This window comes from Eptatretus burgeri, chromosome 3 (assembly GCF_056783735.1).
Source record: "Eptatretus burgeri isolate ZD-2024b chromosome 3, Ebu_testis_v1, whole genome shotgun sequence".
Taxonomy (NCBI): Eukaryota; Metazoa; Chordata; class Myxini; order Myxiniformes; family Myxinidae; genus Eptatretus; species Eptatretus burgeri.
The window spans coordinates 76,795,934-76,812,046 of record NC_140963.1 but is presented as its reverse complement, the minus strand read 5'-3'; the positions used below and the strand labels follow the sequence as shown (position 1 = coordinate 76,812,046).

At 41.9% G+C, this 16,113-nt stretch overlaps 1 protein-coding gene across 1 annotated transcript in view; it reads right to left on the bottom strand.

Moving 5' to 3' along the window:
• Nucleotides 1-16,113, bottom strand: part of LOC147030219 (cyclin-dependent kinase 6-like) — a 44,106-nt gene that overhangs the window by 12,121 nt on the left and 15,872 nt on the right. The window contains exons 3-6 of the mRNA XM_085874054.1: nucleotides 11,658-11,793; nucleotides 8,684-8,851; nucleotides 4,771-4,880; nucleotides 198-248 (exon numbers count right to left, since the gene is read on the bottom strand). Of these exons, the coding sequence (XP_085730180.1) occupies nucleotides 198-248; nucleotides 4,771-4,880; nucleotides 8,684-8,851; nucleotides 11,658-11,793 (465 nt within the window). The remainder of the gene's footprint in view (nucleotides 1-197; nucleotides 249-4,770; nucleotides 4,881-8,683; nucleotides 8,852-11,657; nucleotides 11,794-16,113) is intronic.

Below are 16,113 nucleotides of genomic sequence, written 5' to 3'. Positions count from 1 at the left end.
TTCCCGGAGGGTCACGACTGAATTGTCCGTTCCGGTGGGCGACGCGTCGCGATTCGAGTTACGTGGCCGATCGCACGCCGGACGGGCCAAAATTCAAAACAATATAATTGCATCAAATACAAATAAAAAAGATAATGTACAAATCAAATAGTAACATTTTTTCTGCTCATCATAGGCAAGTTATATAAATAACTTACTCAAAGATCTTGTTCAGCTGATCGATATCAGAGTTTCCACTGAACAAAGGCCTGCAAAGGGAGCACAGAACTTCAATAACAAAAATCTATTTGCAACAAACATCATCTCTCCCGTCCAAAGGCAAAACCTCGTAACTCATTTTTTGATCAAAACTGAGCTAACACTAATTTTGGAGTTACTAGGTTATAGGTTTCATGTTAGTGTATAAGTTATTGTGATTTGTTCCCTACGTAAGCTTGTACGCTCATGGCAGGACCTTGCAACTCCTGCAGAATTTGGTAAATACCACAAAAAACCTAGTATCTCAATGGACCAATCTGATGCCACGCTTTAGTCACATGACATCGAAATGGCAGCGCTCTAACATCTGTAAAGGCATAATCAAATCTTCTCGAATGGATACGGCTTTAATATATATAAAAGCAGTTTTTCTTTGTTTTCTCAAAATCAATTAGAAGCGAGTTACTCGGTTCTGCCTTTGGACGGGAGATCTAAGCCCCTTCAATTGTTAAGAGAAAAACAATAAAGATTTAATTGAAGTTGCTTAAATGTGTGAATGATATTTTAGTCGAGATAATCTCACCAAGTACCAGTGTGATTGAAATGGAGGGGAGCGGGAGGGGAAGGGGGAGTGGGTGGGTTGGGGATATAAAAATCTAACATTTTTTGCCTATACGATAGAGTATATAGATGGCCCCTTGGATATGGATAGACCTGTGCAACGATTGACACCCAGTGGGTTTCCCACTGCTGTCTGATATCTTGGCATTCCAAGAGCCCGAAGAGCCGGCCTAGTCTCACATCTGGATGTCAAAAACACAGGACAGCGTTGTGAATGCACACGCCTTCACTCCGCTAATCTCCTTCATTGCTCCTCTGCCTCCTAGATGATATGTTGTCTCTTTGGTGGGATGACATCCCCACTATCATGACGGGGCTTTAGGTCATTTTAAATACGTATTCAATTTATTTCCATATTTTACAAATTTGGATCCCAAATTCATCAATTTATCCCCCATGTTGTCAAATTCAGCCATTATGTTTGTAAGTTGAGCATCCATATTGTCAAATCTGTCCTTTTTCTATTAGAGTTGTGCCATCATTGCCTGTATCACCATCGCTACGTCACCCTGTGCTATGCTTCTCGAGTCGTTGGAGGAAGGGCTCTCTTGGGTGATACTGGGGCGATTGAAGGTTCCTTTACTAAACTCCTCCCTTCTGCTAAACCCTGTCTGAGCAGCCTCATGTTGTACACAATATGCGTATTTGTCGACCAACTTTTTTTTTTCTTTCCCGCATGTATCAAAAAGAAAAACAAAAATATTTTCAGTTTAATGAAAACCAAACACACATACAGCCATAATTACTGAATTTTCCTTGGAGGAGTCGGAACGAATCACTCCCCTGAACACCAATTGTTCCTTGATCCAAATCAATGATCGAAAATCGAAATGATTCTCTTGAAAACGAAACTTTAGAATTGAAGCTGACAACCTCTGCAAAATGACATCACTCTTGTGAAAGGTTGGTCACACATTAATCTCCTTCATCAGACTTGGACGGCATAAGTTGCTGGTCAGCTACTTGGAACACAACGATAAATGCCGACAAGTCGCTTGCTCTTAATACTCTCTCCACAAAGAGTGGCAATCAAAATATAAAATAGACTTCTGTTAACAGCCAATGGAAGAGGTACAGTCCCAATAACTCCTTGTATTGGTCTAACTATTTGCCATAACCTTTATTGGAAGGATCAAATCACCAAATTAGCATCAAACACTGGTTGCCATATGGGTATACTCCGTAGAGCTAAGTCATACCTGAGCTGAACCAAGTTCATCAGGGTGTACAACGTTTTCATCCAGAGCTTCAGAAAGAGCGGCTGCCTGCTCTGGTGTTGTGCTCCTGCTTCCAAGGTGATGCAGTTGAAGACAAGGACTTCTGCACCAAGATAATCTCATTTTCCCAATGATGTGGAACAAGATGTGGATTCCCAATGACTGTCATTCTCCTACTGGTGGTAGGTTGGTGGGCTCTTTTTTTTTGAATACAAGCTGATAACAGGTCTTGCTCCTCTTTCCTTCTCCTACCTCTGTCCTCTAGTAGGCACCTCAGGTCACACGAGTTCATCTCGAAAACCCTCCACTGCTCTCCTTCTCCAAATCCAGGCTGGTTGTTCACCTGCACTCATTCATCCCCTTATTCTCCAGACTGTGAAATAGTCTACCTGTGTTAGTCATCTCGGCCTCTTCACTTCAGTCTTTCAAATGTTCTGCTCATCATTACCTCATGTGTTCAGCCATGCACATCCATAATCTCTTTGACAATGCTCATTCTTTCCCAGTGTGTTCCGCTCTGGGCCACACCACTTAATTTTGTATTATTGCTGCTTTCCTCCTTGTGTGTATCCATCCTGGAACATTCTTTGGTCGTGTGTAAACCTGCTTCCTTTTGCCTTTTTTATACGACATGAGCCTAGACCCTTATCATGTAGAATGGTAGTTCTCCATATAGCGGGATGATATGGGGAAAAAATGGCCACCCATTCATAATAATTATGATAATGATAATATGATAATAATAAAAATACAAGTTCCTTTCCAAGCAACTTCAATGCAGGAGGAGGCAATTAGGTTCTCATCAAAGTCTGTGCTATGGTTGCTAACATATATATATATATATATATATATATATATATATATATATATATATATATATATATATATATATATATATATATATATATATATATATATATATAGTTGTTTGCACATGCCTTATCCTTTTTAAATGATGAGCATAAAGCAAGGAAGCAGCAAGCACCATTTTTAAAGTCTTTGGTATTACTCTGCCTGGGTTAGAACCGTTGACCCCCAGACTCAGAGCTGATATTTTAACCATTATGCCATCGCTCGCTACCTTGCATGGAAAAGAAAGACCGTCAGTTGATCGAGATATGTCCAAGGAGATGGTCCTAACCTCCTCTTTGATATTGAGGGCCTCCAACCATTGTTGAGAGAGGAGCACACCTATGTATTTCCTTCGTCATCCACTGGAAAGGATTCAGTTTCATGAACTTCTTGGCCTCACCATCAGCACTGACCTTTCCTAGGCTGACCAAGATGCAAAGCTGAACTCCAAAGCCAGTTGCAGACTGGGCATCCTCCGTCGATTGAAGCCTTTCCTTGGAAAATCAGAGCTACTCACATTCCACAAGGATTTTGCCCATAGCTCAATGGTGCACTGCCTTCGCTAAGGGCTGGTGCCCCAGCATCACATCCATCTCTCTGGGATTCTGTGGAATCTATAGCTTTCGACATTATTCAAATCTCACATTATGAGACTGGAACACAAGGTTTGTTGCTCTCGCATCGCAGGAAAGTCAGTGAAATGCGTGTCTTTTATTGCCTCTTCTCCAATTTGCTCTCTCTGCTATCTGTCCTCTAATCCTCCCCATCTACTCCAGATTGCATGCATTCTTCCAATCAAAAGTTAAAAGAAGAATTATCCCCCCAAAAAACTTTTAAAAAATCATGAAGGATGACACAGAAACTACTTTCTTCTTCTCTCGCCCACCTCTGTTTTCATTGAACCGACACAAAATTGGAAAATTTTCTGGTTAAAGGCACACTACCCTTTAATCTTCCACTCAGAGCATTCAAATGCCTGGGAAGTCGTTACAACACTGTGACTTCATCAACCCCACGGCATAAATATCAGAACGAAAAGCACATCATCAATATTAAGGATCATCTTACCTGTACCATCTCCAACTCCAATGTAATTCACTATTTCATGCTCACTTTGCAATAAATTTTACATTGGTGGAAATGGACGACGGCTTGGAGACTGCTTTAGAGAACACCTCTATGATGTCAGAACCAAGAATGATGATATCCATAAACCCGTTTCTCATCACTTTGAGCAGGCAGGACATGCTATTCGGCACAAATCTGTCTGTGGTTTGATACCCTACAATAGAAGCAATGACTCCTGGAGACTCAAAGAACAGTATTTCATTCATGACTTGCAACATCAGTACCAAATGACTTGAATGAAAAAAATTCTTTCTGCTAATTACCATGTAGTGTAGTAGATAGTGGAAAAATCGTGAAAATTATGATACAAGCATCAAATTTGGCATTTCTGTTCTGCAGGGCTTTCTGATCAAATCTGCCCGATTGGCCATTTGAAAATCCAAATTTTTCAAAATCCCCTGGAGAACAAATGTGCCAAATTTGATGCTTGTATCATCATTTGCACGAATCCTCTCAAAAATTGCTGTTATCTGCCCCACTATTGCCCATTCAGGCTCATCAATCACCCCTCTCTTCTTTGACTTTTTCACTTCTTTAACCTTGATGTTTGTCCGACTAAGATCTATCCCACTCTACCATGAGCCTCACTCCTATAAATAAATAAATAAATAAATAAGAAAGGATAAGAGAAGAATGGAGGAGGAGGAAGTAGTATGGAAATTAAAGGTTATAAGGCAAAGAAAGCCTTAAAGTAACACAGTGAAGTTATGAATATAAAGTAGAAATGTAAACTGTATAACTGTTCCAACGTGACCTGCGCCGAAACATCTCGGCAAAGATGCAGCCAACGCTCCAGAGATCCACAGGCGTCGCATAACTGGCTTGAAGCAGCACTTCTGGCGCACGGTACCACAAGGTTACAACCTGTGGGAGAAAAAGGAAGATTTGGTACATGACAGGGACCATTCACAGGCCTCAGTTTCTCCAAATATAGCAACCAAAATATTTAGATATGGGTTCTTTATTTTCTCATCCATGGATCACAAAAAATAATGGTCACCATTCATTGCCAATCACACTTGATTTGTGAAGTTGTTTGGAGCAAAGGTGCTGCTGCTCACAGCAACCACACGGTAAGATAGCAATCTGTGTAACTTGGCGTCAAGGAACACCCAAGATAACCAGACCACTTGCCACTTGCAGTTTAAGCAGGAAAATGTCATTTTTAGTCGCGTTGCGAACGCTGGCTCTAAGAGAGCTCCGCGTTGTTGTTGTTCTTCTTCTTCTGGTGAAGACCAAATCTTTATGACACGGCTCTTGGACACATCTGTCCTTGTTTTTTCATGGTGCTGACAAGACCTTGCCCATCCCTATACGTTTTACCTCATTTCTGTGTCTGCCTTTCTGCCTCTCTCTCTCTCTCTCTGTCTGTCTCTCTCTCTTCTCCACCCCTCCCCCCTCCCCATTCTTTGGCTTGTGTCACCCTATGAATCAACCTGAAATTCAATTTCAAAGGAAATTACAAACAGGCCCGAATCGTTTTTCTACCCATAGCATACCCATTACACTATGCTCCTTATTAAGGTGATCTCTGCTAAAATCTTGTCAGATTACTTGTGTTACAACCTCTGCCATGGTCCAATAGGGATTCTTTCAAATCTTTATGATAAAGCAATTCAACAATAATGTTCAACACCAAACAAAGTTTGGACTTGCGTGAAAAAGCTTGAATTATAAGAGTAAATATAACGAAGACTAACCCACGTAAAAACATTCATGAAATTCTCGAAATAATAAAACCAATTCGCAGTTGATGTATAAATATTTCATTAAAAATAACGATTTATTATGGATCATTTGTATTTCTACTATGGAAACGGTTTTTCAGATTGAAGCAGGGAAATGTTTAAAAAACAAACAAACAAAAAAAATAACAAGTTGCCACAACATTTCTCTCGAGTCGTGTACTGATGTCGGGAACATGTTAATTAACTTGGAGAGGACTTCACATCTCATTACCATCACTCCAGAGAGAACAAAGAGAAAATGTTCTTCCTTGCACTCTCTCCTCTTCAATTGTTTCTCTCTGCCTCAGCGTAACCTCCTTCAAATTGAATGTATGAACATTTTTTTTTAAATAGTTCTTTTAGAAACTGCAAAAAGTTTGATTGTATATGCCATTCCCATGAAGAGTAGAAATGTAACTTAGAAGGAAGATATAATTGCAAGAGTAGTGAAAGGATAACCTTGAGGTTGGGTTGAATCCCCACCCAGCTATAAATTCTCATCCTGGTTGAGGTAACTCAGGCATGGCATCAATGTGTGTCCCCTGAATAGACGTTAAACTGGGAAACCCATCCACCTGCGTTAGGTGGTGGATGTGAACGATCTCAAGGTGTGATCACGAAGAGTAGGTGAGTTATCACCACCATAATGAACAAATTACAAATCCTTGCCAAAATCATTCAGTTGAATGTCAGACCTGGCCAGCTGATTCATGAAAGACTTAAGTGAAAAACATTTCCTTTAACAAATAGAAGGGAACTCAGTGGAGCGCATACCAACGCCACGCAATGGCTGATCCAGGAGAACATATCGGGCCCCATAAATTTTAGATACATCATACTATATATAGTTTGTGGCCCTATCTCTCAGGAGTGAAGAATCACTTGAAAAATTAAATAAATCCTAGTATCCAGATCTGGATTCAGATCTTCACCAAAATTGAATGAATTCGTCCTTGCCTGACACCCAACCTGCCCACCAAGTTTCATCCGAATACGTCCACAATACGCGGTTTGGGTTGTAGGAAGTGAACAAACAAACTAAAAGAACAGATAAACATACTTGGCAAAAAAACAAAAAAAACAAAAAAAAAACCAGCCAAGTAACAAACCAACAAACAGACAGACAGGGGTGAAAACAACCTCCTTCCACCTTCAGTGGTGAAGGTAATTAAAGAGAATTTTTTTTTTTTAAAAAGAGGAAGATAACACCAACTTCAAATGAAATAAAACTCAGATTTGAATGAATAAAAGAAAGCAGTCTAATCAAGATAAATATGTGGAATTGTGTAATATTGTCACATCCAGAAGGTCTGTTAACACAGTGTGTCCGAGCCAGAGGTCTCAGACCCCCATGAATGGCCAAAATGATGGTGGAATTTACTGCGTTCGTATTTTGCATTTACAATTCCCCTACGATTGTTCAAATGAAAGCCGAACCCGGTGGTTGTTCACGCATGCTGAGGCAGAAGGTGGAAAGATGTTTCTTGGTAAATATATGGTTTATTATAAAATAAATACAGAAATACGGGAGTTAAGTGAAGACACAACGCTATGAATAAACAAACGGGGTAAACCAAGTGGTCGACAGACACAAATAGGAATGAAAAGACCACACAATCTTATGTACAATGAAAACTATTCCCCATTATGGCACCAAACTACCAGATTCACACAACGAGGAAGGTATCAGAACAGGTGAGGACTTGAGGAAGGCACGAGCTGGTGTTGCTCCACCACGATGGTGGGGTCGTGCAGGTTGGCGTGGAACAGAACATAGAAGAGAGGAAGGCGATAAGATGTGTTGCCGGGGAGAAAGCATCCTCAGTCTCTCGAACCATCCGTGTTTCATTTGTGATGAAGCAGGAAGAGATGTTAACTCCTCAGAAGTCCAACTTCAACTCGCGCACGCATGCATGGTCACGGCCTTTAACACCTGTGGAACCACCTTTGTGGGTCCCGTCATTGGTCGCCTGCTGCCTGTGGGCAGGACCATCATCCCAGCCGTTGGGCAGCTCTTAGCAAAAGTGATTCTCCCTCAACCAGGGTTCCCCAGCTTATTTCGCTGCTGTGGCCTACAGTCCTCTAGTCAATCGGCCTGTGTAATTTCCTTTATAAGTGCTATGTGCTTTTTGGTTGCCATTGTGTGGTCACAAGTCCTCCACCTGGCCTTGCCTGTTACAGGAGGTTTGACACAATAACAATCTTACCCTATTCTGCTTTAAGGTTTACACTCACCACCTCCTCAGTGCACATTTTACAATACGATTTACCGACTGACGAAAATTTATTCAGATTCCCTGATGCAGGTGAAAATCTAAGCTACTTAATCACATGGTCCATACTAAAGTCATAACAGGATTGATGCATGGATCCCCCTCTCCCCTACTTCCACATAGCAATATAATTTTAGAAAAGGCATCACAAATGTGGATAAAAGAAAAGAAACGACAAAACAGGGAGTTGAAAAAAAGCAAAATAACATGAATATCGCGGAAGGTTTGGAGGCGGAGAGTTTGGAGGCGGAGGGTTTGGAGGGCAGAGGCGGAGGATTTGGAGGCGGAGGCGGAGGGCGGAGGATTTGGAGGTGGAAGGTTTGGAGGGCGGAGGCGGAGGGTTTGGAGGTGGAGGGTTTGGAGGGCGGAGGGTTCGGAGGCGGAGGGGCTAGCCTTGTTAGAGCATTTTAGTACAATGCAGACATGGCTGCTCTGCTCCAAGTGACTTCCTGCTCATGCCCTTATCAAATCAGGTCAGCTGCAGTGTCTTGGAGAAAAAGGAAGAAGAAGAAGAAATTAAAAAAAGAAAAGAAGAAACAAACGAAAAAAAGGAGAACTGAACTGGGAACAAATATATTTGAGCTTTAAGGTGTATGGATCAACATCAGCACAAGTAACAGCCAGGTTATTAAGAGCCAGCATTTGGAAACTCAGCAAAAGCACATACCACGGATGTAAGTGCCATCTGGAAGCTATATATACGAGCCAGGCCAAAGTCAGCAAGTTTCAGTTGCCCACCACTGGTCACCAGGATGTTCTGTGGTTTGAGGTCACGGTGCACAACACGGTGAGTATGCAAAAAATCCAGGCCATTTAGGAATTGCTGCATCATGTCCTGTGGTTGGAACACAAATAGGACAATGCCACTTGATTCACCAAAAACAAACGAGAACTCCATGCACTTCATATGCAGCACACAATGAGAACTCCACGTGAATCATAAACACACAAGCCCATCCATACGACTCAAAAATAAATGCACAACGAGAACATCATGTACAAGAGTGAGAATTGAGTTGGTTTTTGCATTGGCACGTCCCCTACCAACGTGATATTTTCTAAGTCCAAAAAGGGCATGACTGAAAAATTGACAAAATGCCCTGAAACTCGAACTTGTTAAAAACCACAGGTGGGATGGACTGAAGGACAGACAGAGAGCAAACCGACTGTCCCTTCCAGTGAAACCAGTAAGGGACTAAAAAAAAAAAACCCAAAAAACCCATACTCATTCACAAATGCACAATGAGCACCCTCGGCCATTTGGAATTGGCATGGATCCACAAAACGCACGAGCACACCACACGATTCACAAATGCACAAGAACTCCGCACGATTATTTATTATCAGCAGGTAAAATTACAAGTTAAAAATTATAAGGTGGTCACCCCCTAATGTTGTTACAATGTACCAAAAAAAAAAAAACCTCCCATCAAATTTCATCCATACTTTGAGGTTGCTCAATGAGGTTGAGGTTCTGTTCTGGATTGCAGTGGCCGAGTTGTGGTGGTCTGGCATGGTTAGTCACTTTTGCATTGATATTGGTTCCCTTTTGCTGTTGGGGAAGCAGCCTCTATGGTTCTGCACAACTTGAAGGAGGAATTGTTTCTGTTCTTCTTTCTTTGTTATGATATAATTATACCCCTCAATAAGGGCCGTTCTTGTAACTCTCTGTAATGCATCCCTGTATTCCGATCTAAGCCCCCACGTCTTTGGGTGAGAATGTAGAAAACCAGCGACAATTTTGAGGTACCTGAAGAAGTCCATTGTGTTCTTTGTGACAAAATCTTCAAACTTCCTGATATTCAGTTGGATGCACGTTAGTGGTGTATCCAAGCCACCCTTTTCATTTAGTGCCTTTACAAGTTGTTCGTTTTGGCTCTGTGGATACAGCTGGGTTAAAGAATGCCAAGCCAATGAGGTCTTAGTTGAGATAAAATCTATGTGTCGTAAATTTAGAACAGGCAGATTATGAAAGGGCAGAATTCATCTTCTCAAGCTAAAACAATATGTAAGAAGTTAAGGTCATTGGGAGGAGAAGAAATGGCAGGATCATTCAGCAGTGAACCATGTCCAAATGCAGACTTGAACAACAAAGATGATGAGGTTACAGAGTCTTCATTCCTCACAGCCAGTGAGCTCAAACTGTCTCCTAAACATCCAAATCTTAACAGCATATAATGCCTTGGCCATACAGGTTGCATGATGCTGGATTCCAGGTGCTATAAACTGCACTCTATGAGGAAGGATGCCACCAAGAAAGGGTCACCATATTCAGGATATGCAGATATAATGTGAGCCACCAGGTAAACGATCAACTTCACTGAGCAACCACTAAATGTTAATCAATATGGATAGAATTTGGTGTGAATTACAGTGATGCGCTGCTTAACGACGTTCCGGGCAACGACGGATCGTATATATGACAGATCTGCCAGCTCTAAAAAAAAAAAAAAAAGATATGAAAAAAAAAATGTAGCTGAAAAATTCCTATCGCCAAGTGATGTAGCAGACATAGCGCAGCCAGTCATATAAAATAGCATATACAATTATGTACGTTGTACAGTACATAATACTTCATAATGATAATAAACGACAGTGTGGCCCTGTTATAATGCGATCGTTGACGTCCATAAAATGTCATCGCGAAAAAAGCAGGGTCGTGCTAAATCGGGATTCAAGGAAATCGGCTTTCAAACTGAACCGATGTTTGCACGTTTACCTTCTAGCAAGTAAATTACCTTTGAATTGAAGAATTCCGCGAATAAATCATTGTTACAGTCGAAATTAAAAACACAAATTTCTTTTTGGTGAAGCTTTTCATTTGGTTAAAACAATCGCACTGTTCCAAAAATATATATCACAATTGACAGGTGCTCGTTTCATTTATAAATTATAACATCGATGCAATGATTACGTATTTATAAAATCCAAACGCTATTTATTCATCTTTCTATAATCGATGCAAGAGGAGATTGTAAGCTGCTGCTAACAACACCGATGGCAGTCATGAACAGCACAAAGGTAAAACTAACGAGTCTTCAGTCCCTCTTGGATGCGTGTTACAATTGCCAACAGTATTCAGTACAGTAACATGCTGTACAGGTTTGTATCCGAGGAGCAATAGGCTACACCATATAGCCTCGGTGTGTAGTTTTGTGTAAGTACGATGTTCGAAAATGAAAACGACAAAAAAAATGATGTTCGCACAACGACGACGTCGCTTAACGACGCGTTTCTCAGAACATAACCCCGTCGTTAAGTGGCGCATGACTGTATATTATTGTACACTGGAACAAAAAGAGGGGGTGAGTGATGCAAATCTTAACTTTAAAAGTGAGGACTACCCGACTCCACACGATTCATAAATGCACAATGACAACTCCGTGGATACATGGAGCGCAGCTTCACTCTCCAGGACCTTGCTGTGAGGCAAACTCTCTGACACTCCTGGAGGCAGTGGAATCTAAAGTCCTGATTATAATGGACATCTCAGAACATTAGGTTGAAGGTTATCTCTCAAAACAGACAGTTAACAAAACAGAAGAGTACAACAAGGAATTCAATAAAAACTTTGGAAGCGAAACTTGCATGGAATGGTTCTTAGTTCAAATATATACGAGTGCAGAGGTGAAGGCAGGTACCCTTATACGACTCTCCGGTAGGCCGGGCGGTGGGACCTTCTCCAGGAACATGGAGAGGTCCTGATCGATGAATTCAAACACCAACGTGAGGCGTGTCTCTCTGTCTGTACATGCGGTGGTATACACATCGAACAGCCTGAGCACAAAGACACAAATAAAATTCGCAATTCAATTAAAATGCCTTCAGCTCGTTTTGATATCGATTTCAATTTCCATCGTGTCAGTCGTACAGGAAGCCTCATGTGCATGACACTCACCATCATTGGTGCGTTTACCTTTATTTGTTTATCGATGTACTCGATTATTAACGTTGTTCCTCAAGGGATCTCGATTTTTGCAAATACAAAAAGCAAAGGGGTGTTTCTTAAAACAAGGATACTCATATTAGGCTGTGGGATCTCCAGCAACATAGTTTTCACACTTCTATCATTATATTTATTCGATTCAAAATAACTGACGAGGCACAGCACAGCTTTGCGACGAGTAGCACTCGAAGCATCAGGATTTTCCAAATAAATTGGTTTGGCTCAGGTGACAGCACTTTACCCAAGCTCTTCTACCATCTGAAGAAAGGCAATTTTCTTCCCACTTACCTCCTTATGGTTTTCTGTGATAGATTTATGTCTCCAACCAACTAGTGAAATCCGGCGATGACGTAATGGTTATATTAAGGTGATTGGTTTGGGATCCCGAGTTCAAACACCAGCCCTGCCAAAATAAAACCAGATGGATTGACTCGGTTTGTCATCCTTTTGAGGTCGACAAAAATGAGTACCAGCTTGCTGGGAGTGGAGCTCAACAACAGTTGATCTGGGAATAACAGTGGAATCCCCCTCCACCACTACTACCCAAGTGGCAGAAGCCAGTGAAAGAGGAGCCTTCGGGTCACCTCCGATTTTGGCCAACTCCTGTTGGTCCCGTTGGTCCAATGGACCAAATTTTAATTGGTCTTCACAGCCTTGCTGCAAACCCACCTGCTGTACCGCTTCAGCATTAGCTTGCCATTCACCAAGGCCAGATGTGCTTGGGGCCAGCATGGGGAATATATGTTGGTTATAATTATTAATGTCATATGATACTACTATTCTTATTATTTAAAAAAAAAATGTTATTGCTGTTAATTAATGTGCTTTGTTGCAATGTTATTATACATTTTGTAATTAGAAGGACATATTAAGCTGCTTTATATACCTCAACATGGCATGCATATAAAACATGGGAATTCTAATGGATTTTTTTTGTAGTATAATTGAGTCTTAAGGGGGCTACAGGATCTACAGTCTTATGGGTCCTTGAGGACTTTGGGAGATTTTGGGTCCTCAGAATCAAGGTCTCGAGGGGTCTTATAAAGTCTTCAAAGTTTGAAGGGGACTCAGCAGTCGAAAAGGTCAAAAGTTACATTTCAATAGTGCGTAATTGATAAAAATGGACGTACATAATCAAGAGACAAAATGTATGACACACACACACACACGCGCGCACACACACACACACACACACACACACACACACACACACACACATACACACACACACACACACAGACACAGACACAGACACACACACACAGCCACACACACACACACACACACACACACACACACACACACACACACACACACACACACACACCTCATCCATTTATAGTAGATACCATACCAATTGGTGACTTGGGTACAAGCTCAAAAATTGAGAAATGAGTTCATTTTTGCACATTTATGTGATAATCAAACATTTACTAGCTACACTGCGTGGAAGCCTCCAAATGGCTGAGAGCAGTGTTGGCGGGGCAGAAATTAACTTGTTGGGGACAGCTCTCATCACAGCTGTTTAGAAATTTCAACAAAACAAACTACATCTGATGTACAGCAGTGGAACTGCTGAAGCTTACATTAAAAGTAGGTGCAAATCACACATTGACACTTAAAAAAGGTGAAATGTACTCCATGTGTGTGGGATCACACACACATAGCATGCTTATTGCTACCAAGGGATACATGATGGTAAATAATCAAAATGGAAGGGAAATAACTAAACTAATGAAGGGAATAATTAAACTAACAAGGGGACAAACTCAAGTAAAGGAAACATATTTTTTTTGTACACATAGTCAAGACTCGTGGAAGAGCTCGAACACAACATAACAAAAGGAACAGCAGAAGAAGGGGAAACGCCAACAGCAGGGCCGAGGGAGAAAATAAACGGAGACGGACACCAAGGGATATGGGTAATGAACTGAGGGGTAAGGGAGAATGCATTGGGAGGAGCATGTCTCGAGATTCCAATTTGGAAAACTGAACAAGATGGCGACAGAAGCAAAATTTTAGAAGTGGTATGGGTGGTTTAACGGGTGTAGAAAAGATCATGGTTTTCGATAGGGGATGATTTGAGATGGTTGTTTACAGTGCTCGTGAAAACCTGGAGGGAAGAATGAGATTGAAGAGTGTGGTAGTTGGTTCCACAGGTGGGGAAAAAGAGGAACGAATGAGTGGAGGTGAGCAGTGGTTCTGGATTTTGGCAGTTTCACGAGGAGGGGGTTGCTGGTGGACCACATTGCATCCTGCAGATACCTGGGGAGGGGACAAAGCATGAAAAGAAGAGGATGCAAGACCAGAAAGGAGGCGGAAGAAGACAAAGAGACCACCGACCTGTCAGCAAAGGCGAAGTGACAGGCCCATAGACTTAGCTTCATCACAAAAGATTCCAATAATCTTAAAGGCCTTGGTTTCCACGGCATCAAGCTGAGCAAGGTGTGAGGCAGGGGCGTCAGCCCAAAGGGGAGATCAGTATTCCATCAAGCTGCGGATGAAAGCCTTGTAGGTAGATAAGAGTTCAGGTGTGCCAAGAAAGGACTTTGCATGCTAGAAGATGCCTTGTCAGCGTCTGGCTTTGGAGGCCAACTTTGAAATGTGGTTTGCCCAAAAAAGATCACGGCTGAGAGTGAGACCCAAGAGTTTGAGTGAATGAACTTTTTTGAGAGGGGTGTTGAAAACTTAGATGGGAGGGTTTTCGGTGAGACAGAGAGACAGAGAGACAGAGAGAGTTCTCAGGGTTAAAAGACATATTCAAAGTTTTTGACCAGTTTGTGATTTTTTTTCAATGTCTGAAGAGAGGGACGTGGCTGCTTGTTGTCTGTAAGAAGCATGAGGGTTGTTAGGGTTAGCATGGCAGATGGTCGAGTAATCAGCAAAGAAATAAAGAGGATTTCCCAGAGTCAGAGAGATCAGTGATGAAGATTAGGAGTAGGATAGGGCCGAGAACACTGCCTTGGGGCACTCCAGCCTTGACAGGGAGAGGAGAAAAAAAGGATTCTGTTGAGAGCCACACATTGGCTATGAGAGTGGAGAAAGTCAGTATTCCTTCCTCCAAATAAACAAACAAGCCAAAATAACTGGAGAGTTTTTAATTGTACAAAATTGAGGCTCATGAAAGAGTAATGAGACAGAGGCAAAAAAGGAACTGACTGAAGGGCAACCATTTGAGACGAGAAGTATTGGGCATGAACTCGCAGGAGAAGGAAAGAGAGAGAAGGAAAGAGAGAGAAGGAAAGAGAGAGAAGGAAAGAGAGAGAAGGAAAGAGAGAGAAGGAAAGAGAGAGAAGGAAAGAGAGAGAAGGAAAGAGAGAGAAGGAAAGAGAGAGAAGGAAAGAGAGAGAAGGAAAGAGAGAGAAGGAAAGAGAGAAGAGGAAAGAGAGAGAAGGAAAGAGAGAGAAGGAAAGAGAGAGAAGGAAAGAGAGAGAAGGAAAGAGAGAGAAGAAAAGAGAGAGAAGGAAAGAGAGAGAAGGAAAGAGAGAGAAGGAAAGAGAGAGAAGGAAAGAGAGAGAAGGAAAGAGAGAGAAGGAAATAGCATGGAACCTACGAGTAAGAAGGTTGGGTTTGATATTGTTATGTTTGTGGGGGGGGGGGGGGCGGTGTTAGATATTACAATAGAACAGATAGGAATGTACAGAGTAGCATGGACTGTGTACGAGTAGTGAGCCCATCTTGATGTAATAAGTAGGGACTCGTCAGCTTAAGGAATGTCTTGTTTGTATTACAGGGGGTGGAACGTGGTAATAATTAGCTAGGGATTATGGTAAAAGAATTGTGTGTATAAACCCTGATGTAAACCTCGAGCGGGGGTGCTGGGAGACATTGCAAGAGAGAGAGAGAGGTGGAGCTATAGACGCCTTCCAAGGGTGGAGTGTTGCCTGAGGAAAAGAGAGAGGAGCCCAATCGGGTGGTAGGGTGCGCGAGTAAGGTTAGTGTGAGTTTGAGGCGAACACGATGGAGAGAGTCTGGGGATAAAAGAAGACGGAAGAGAAAGAGCCTGAGGAGAACGAGGCTTGTGAGGAGAATCAAGTATGAGGAGATGAGGTCGTCCTGTGTGCCTGCCTTTGCGCAGAACCTGTCCATCGACCTGCCTGTATGCCTGCATCTCAACAACCTGTCCATCACCTCATCATGCCTCCTCATCA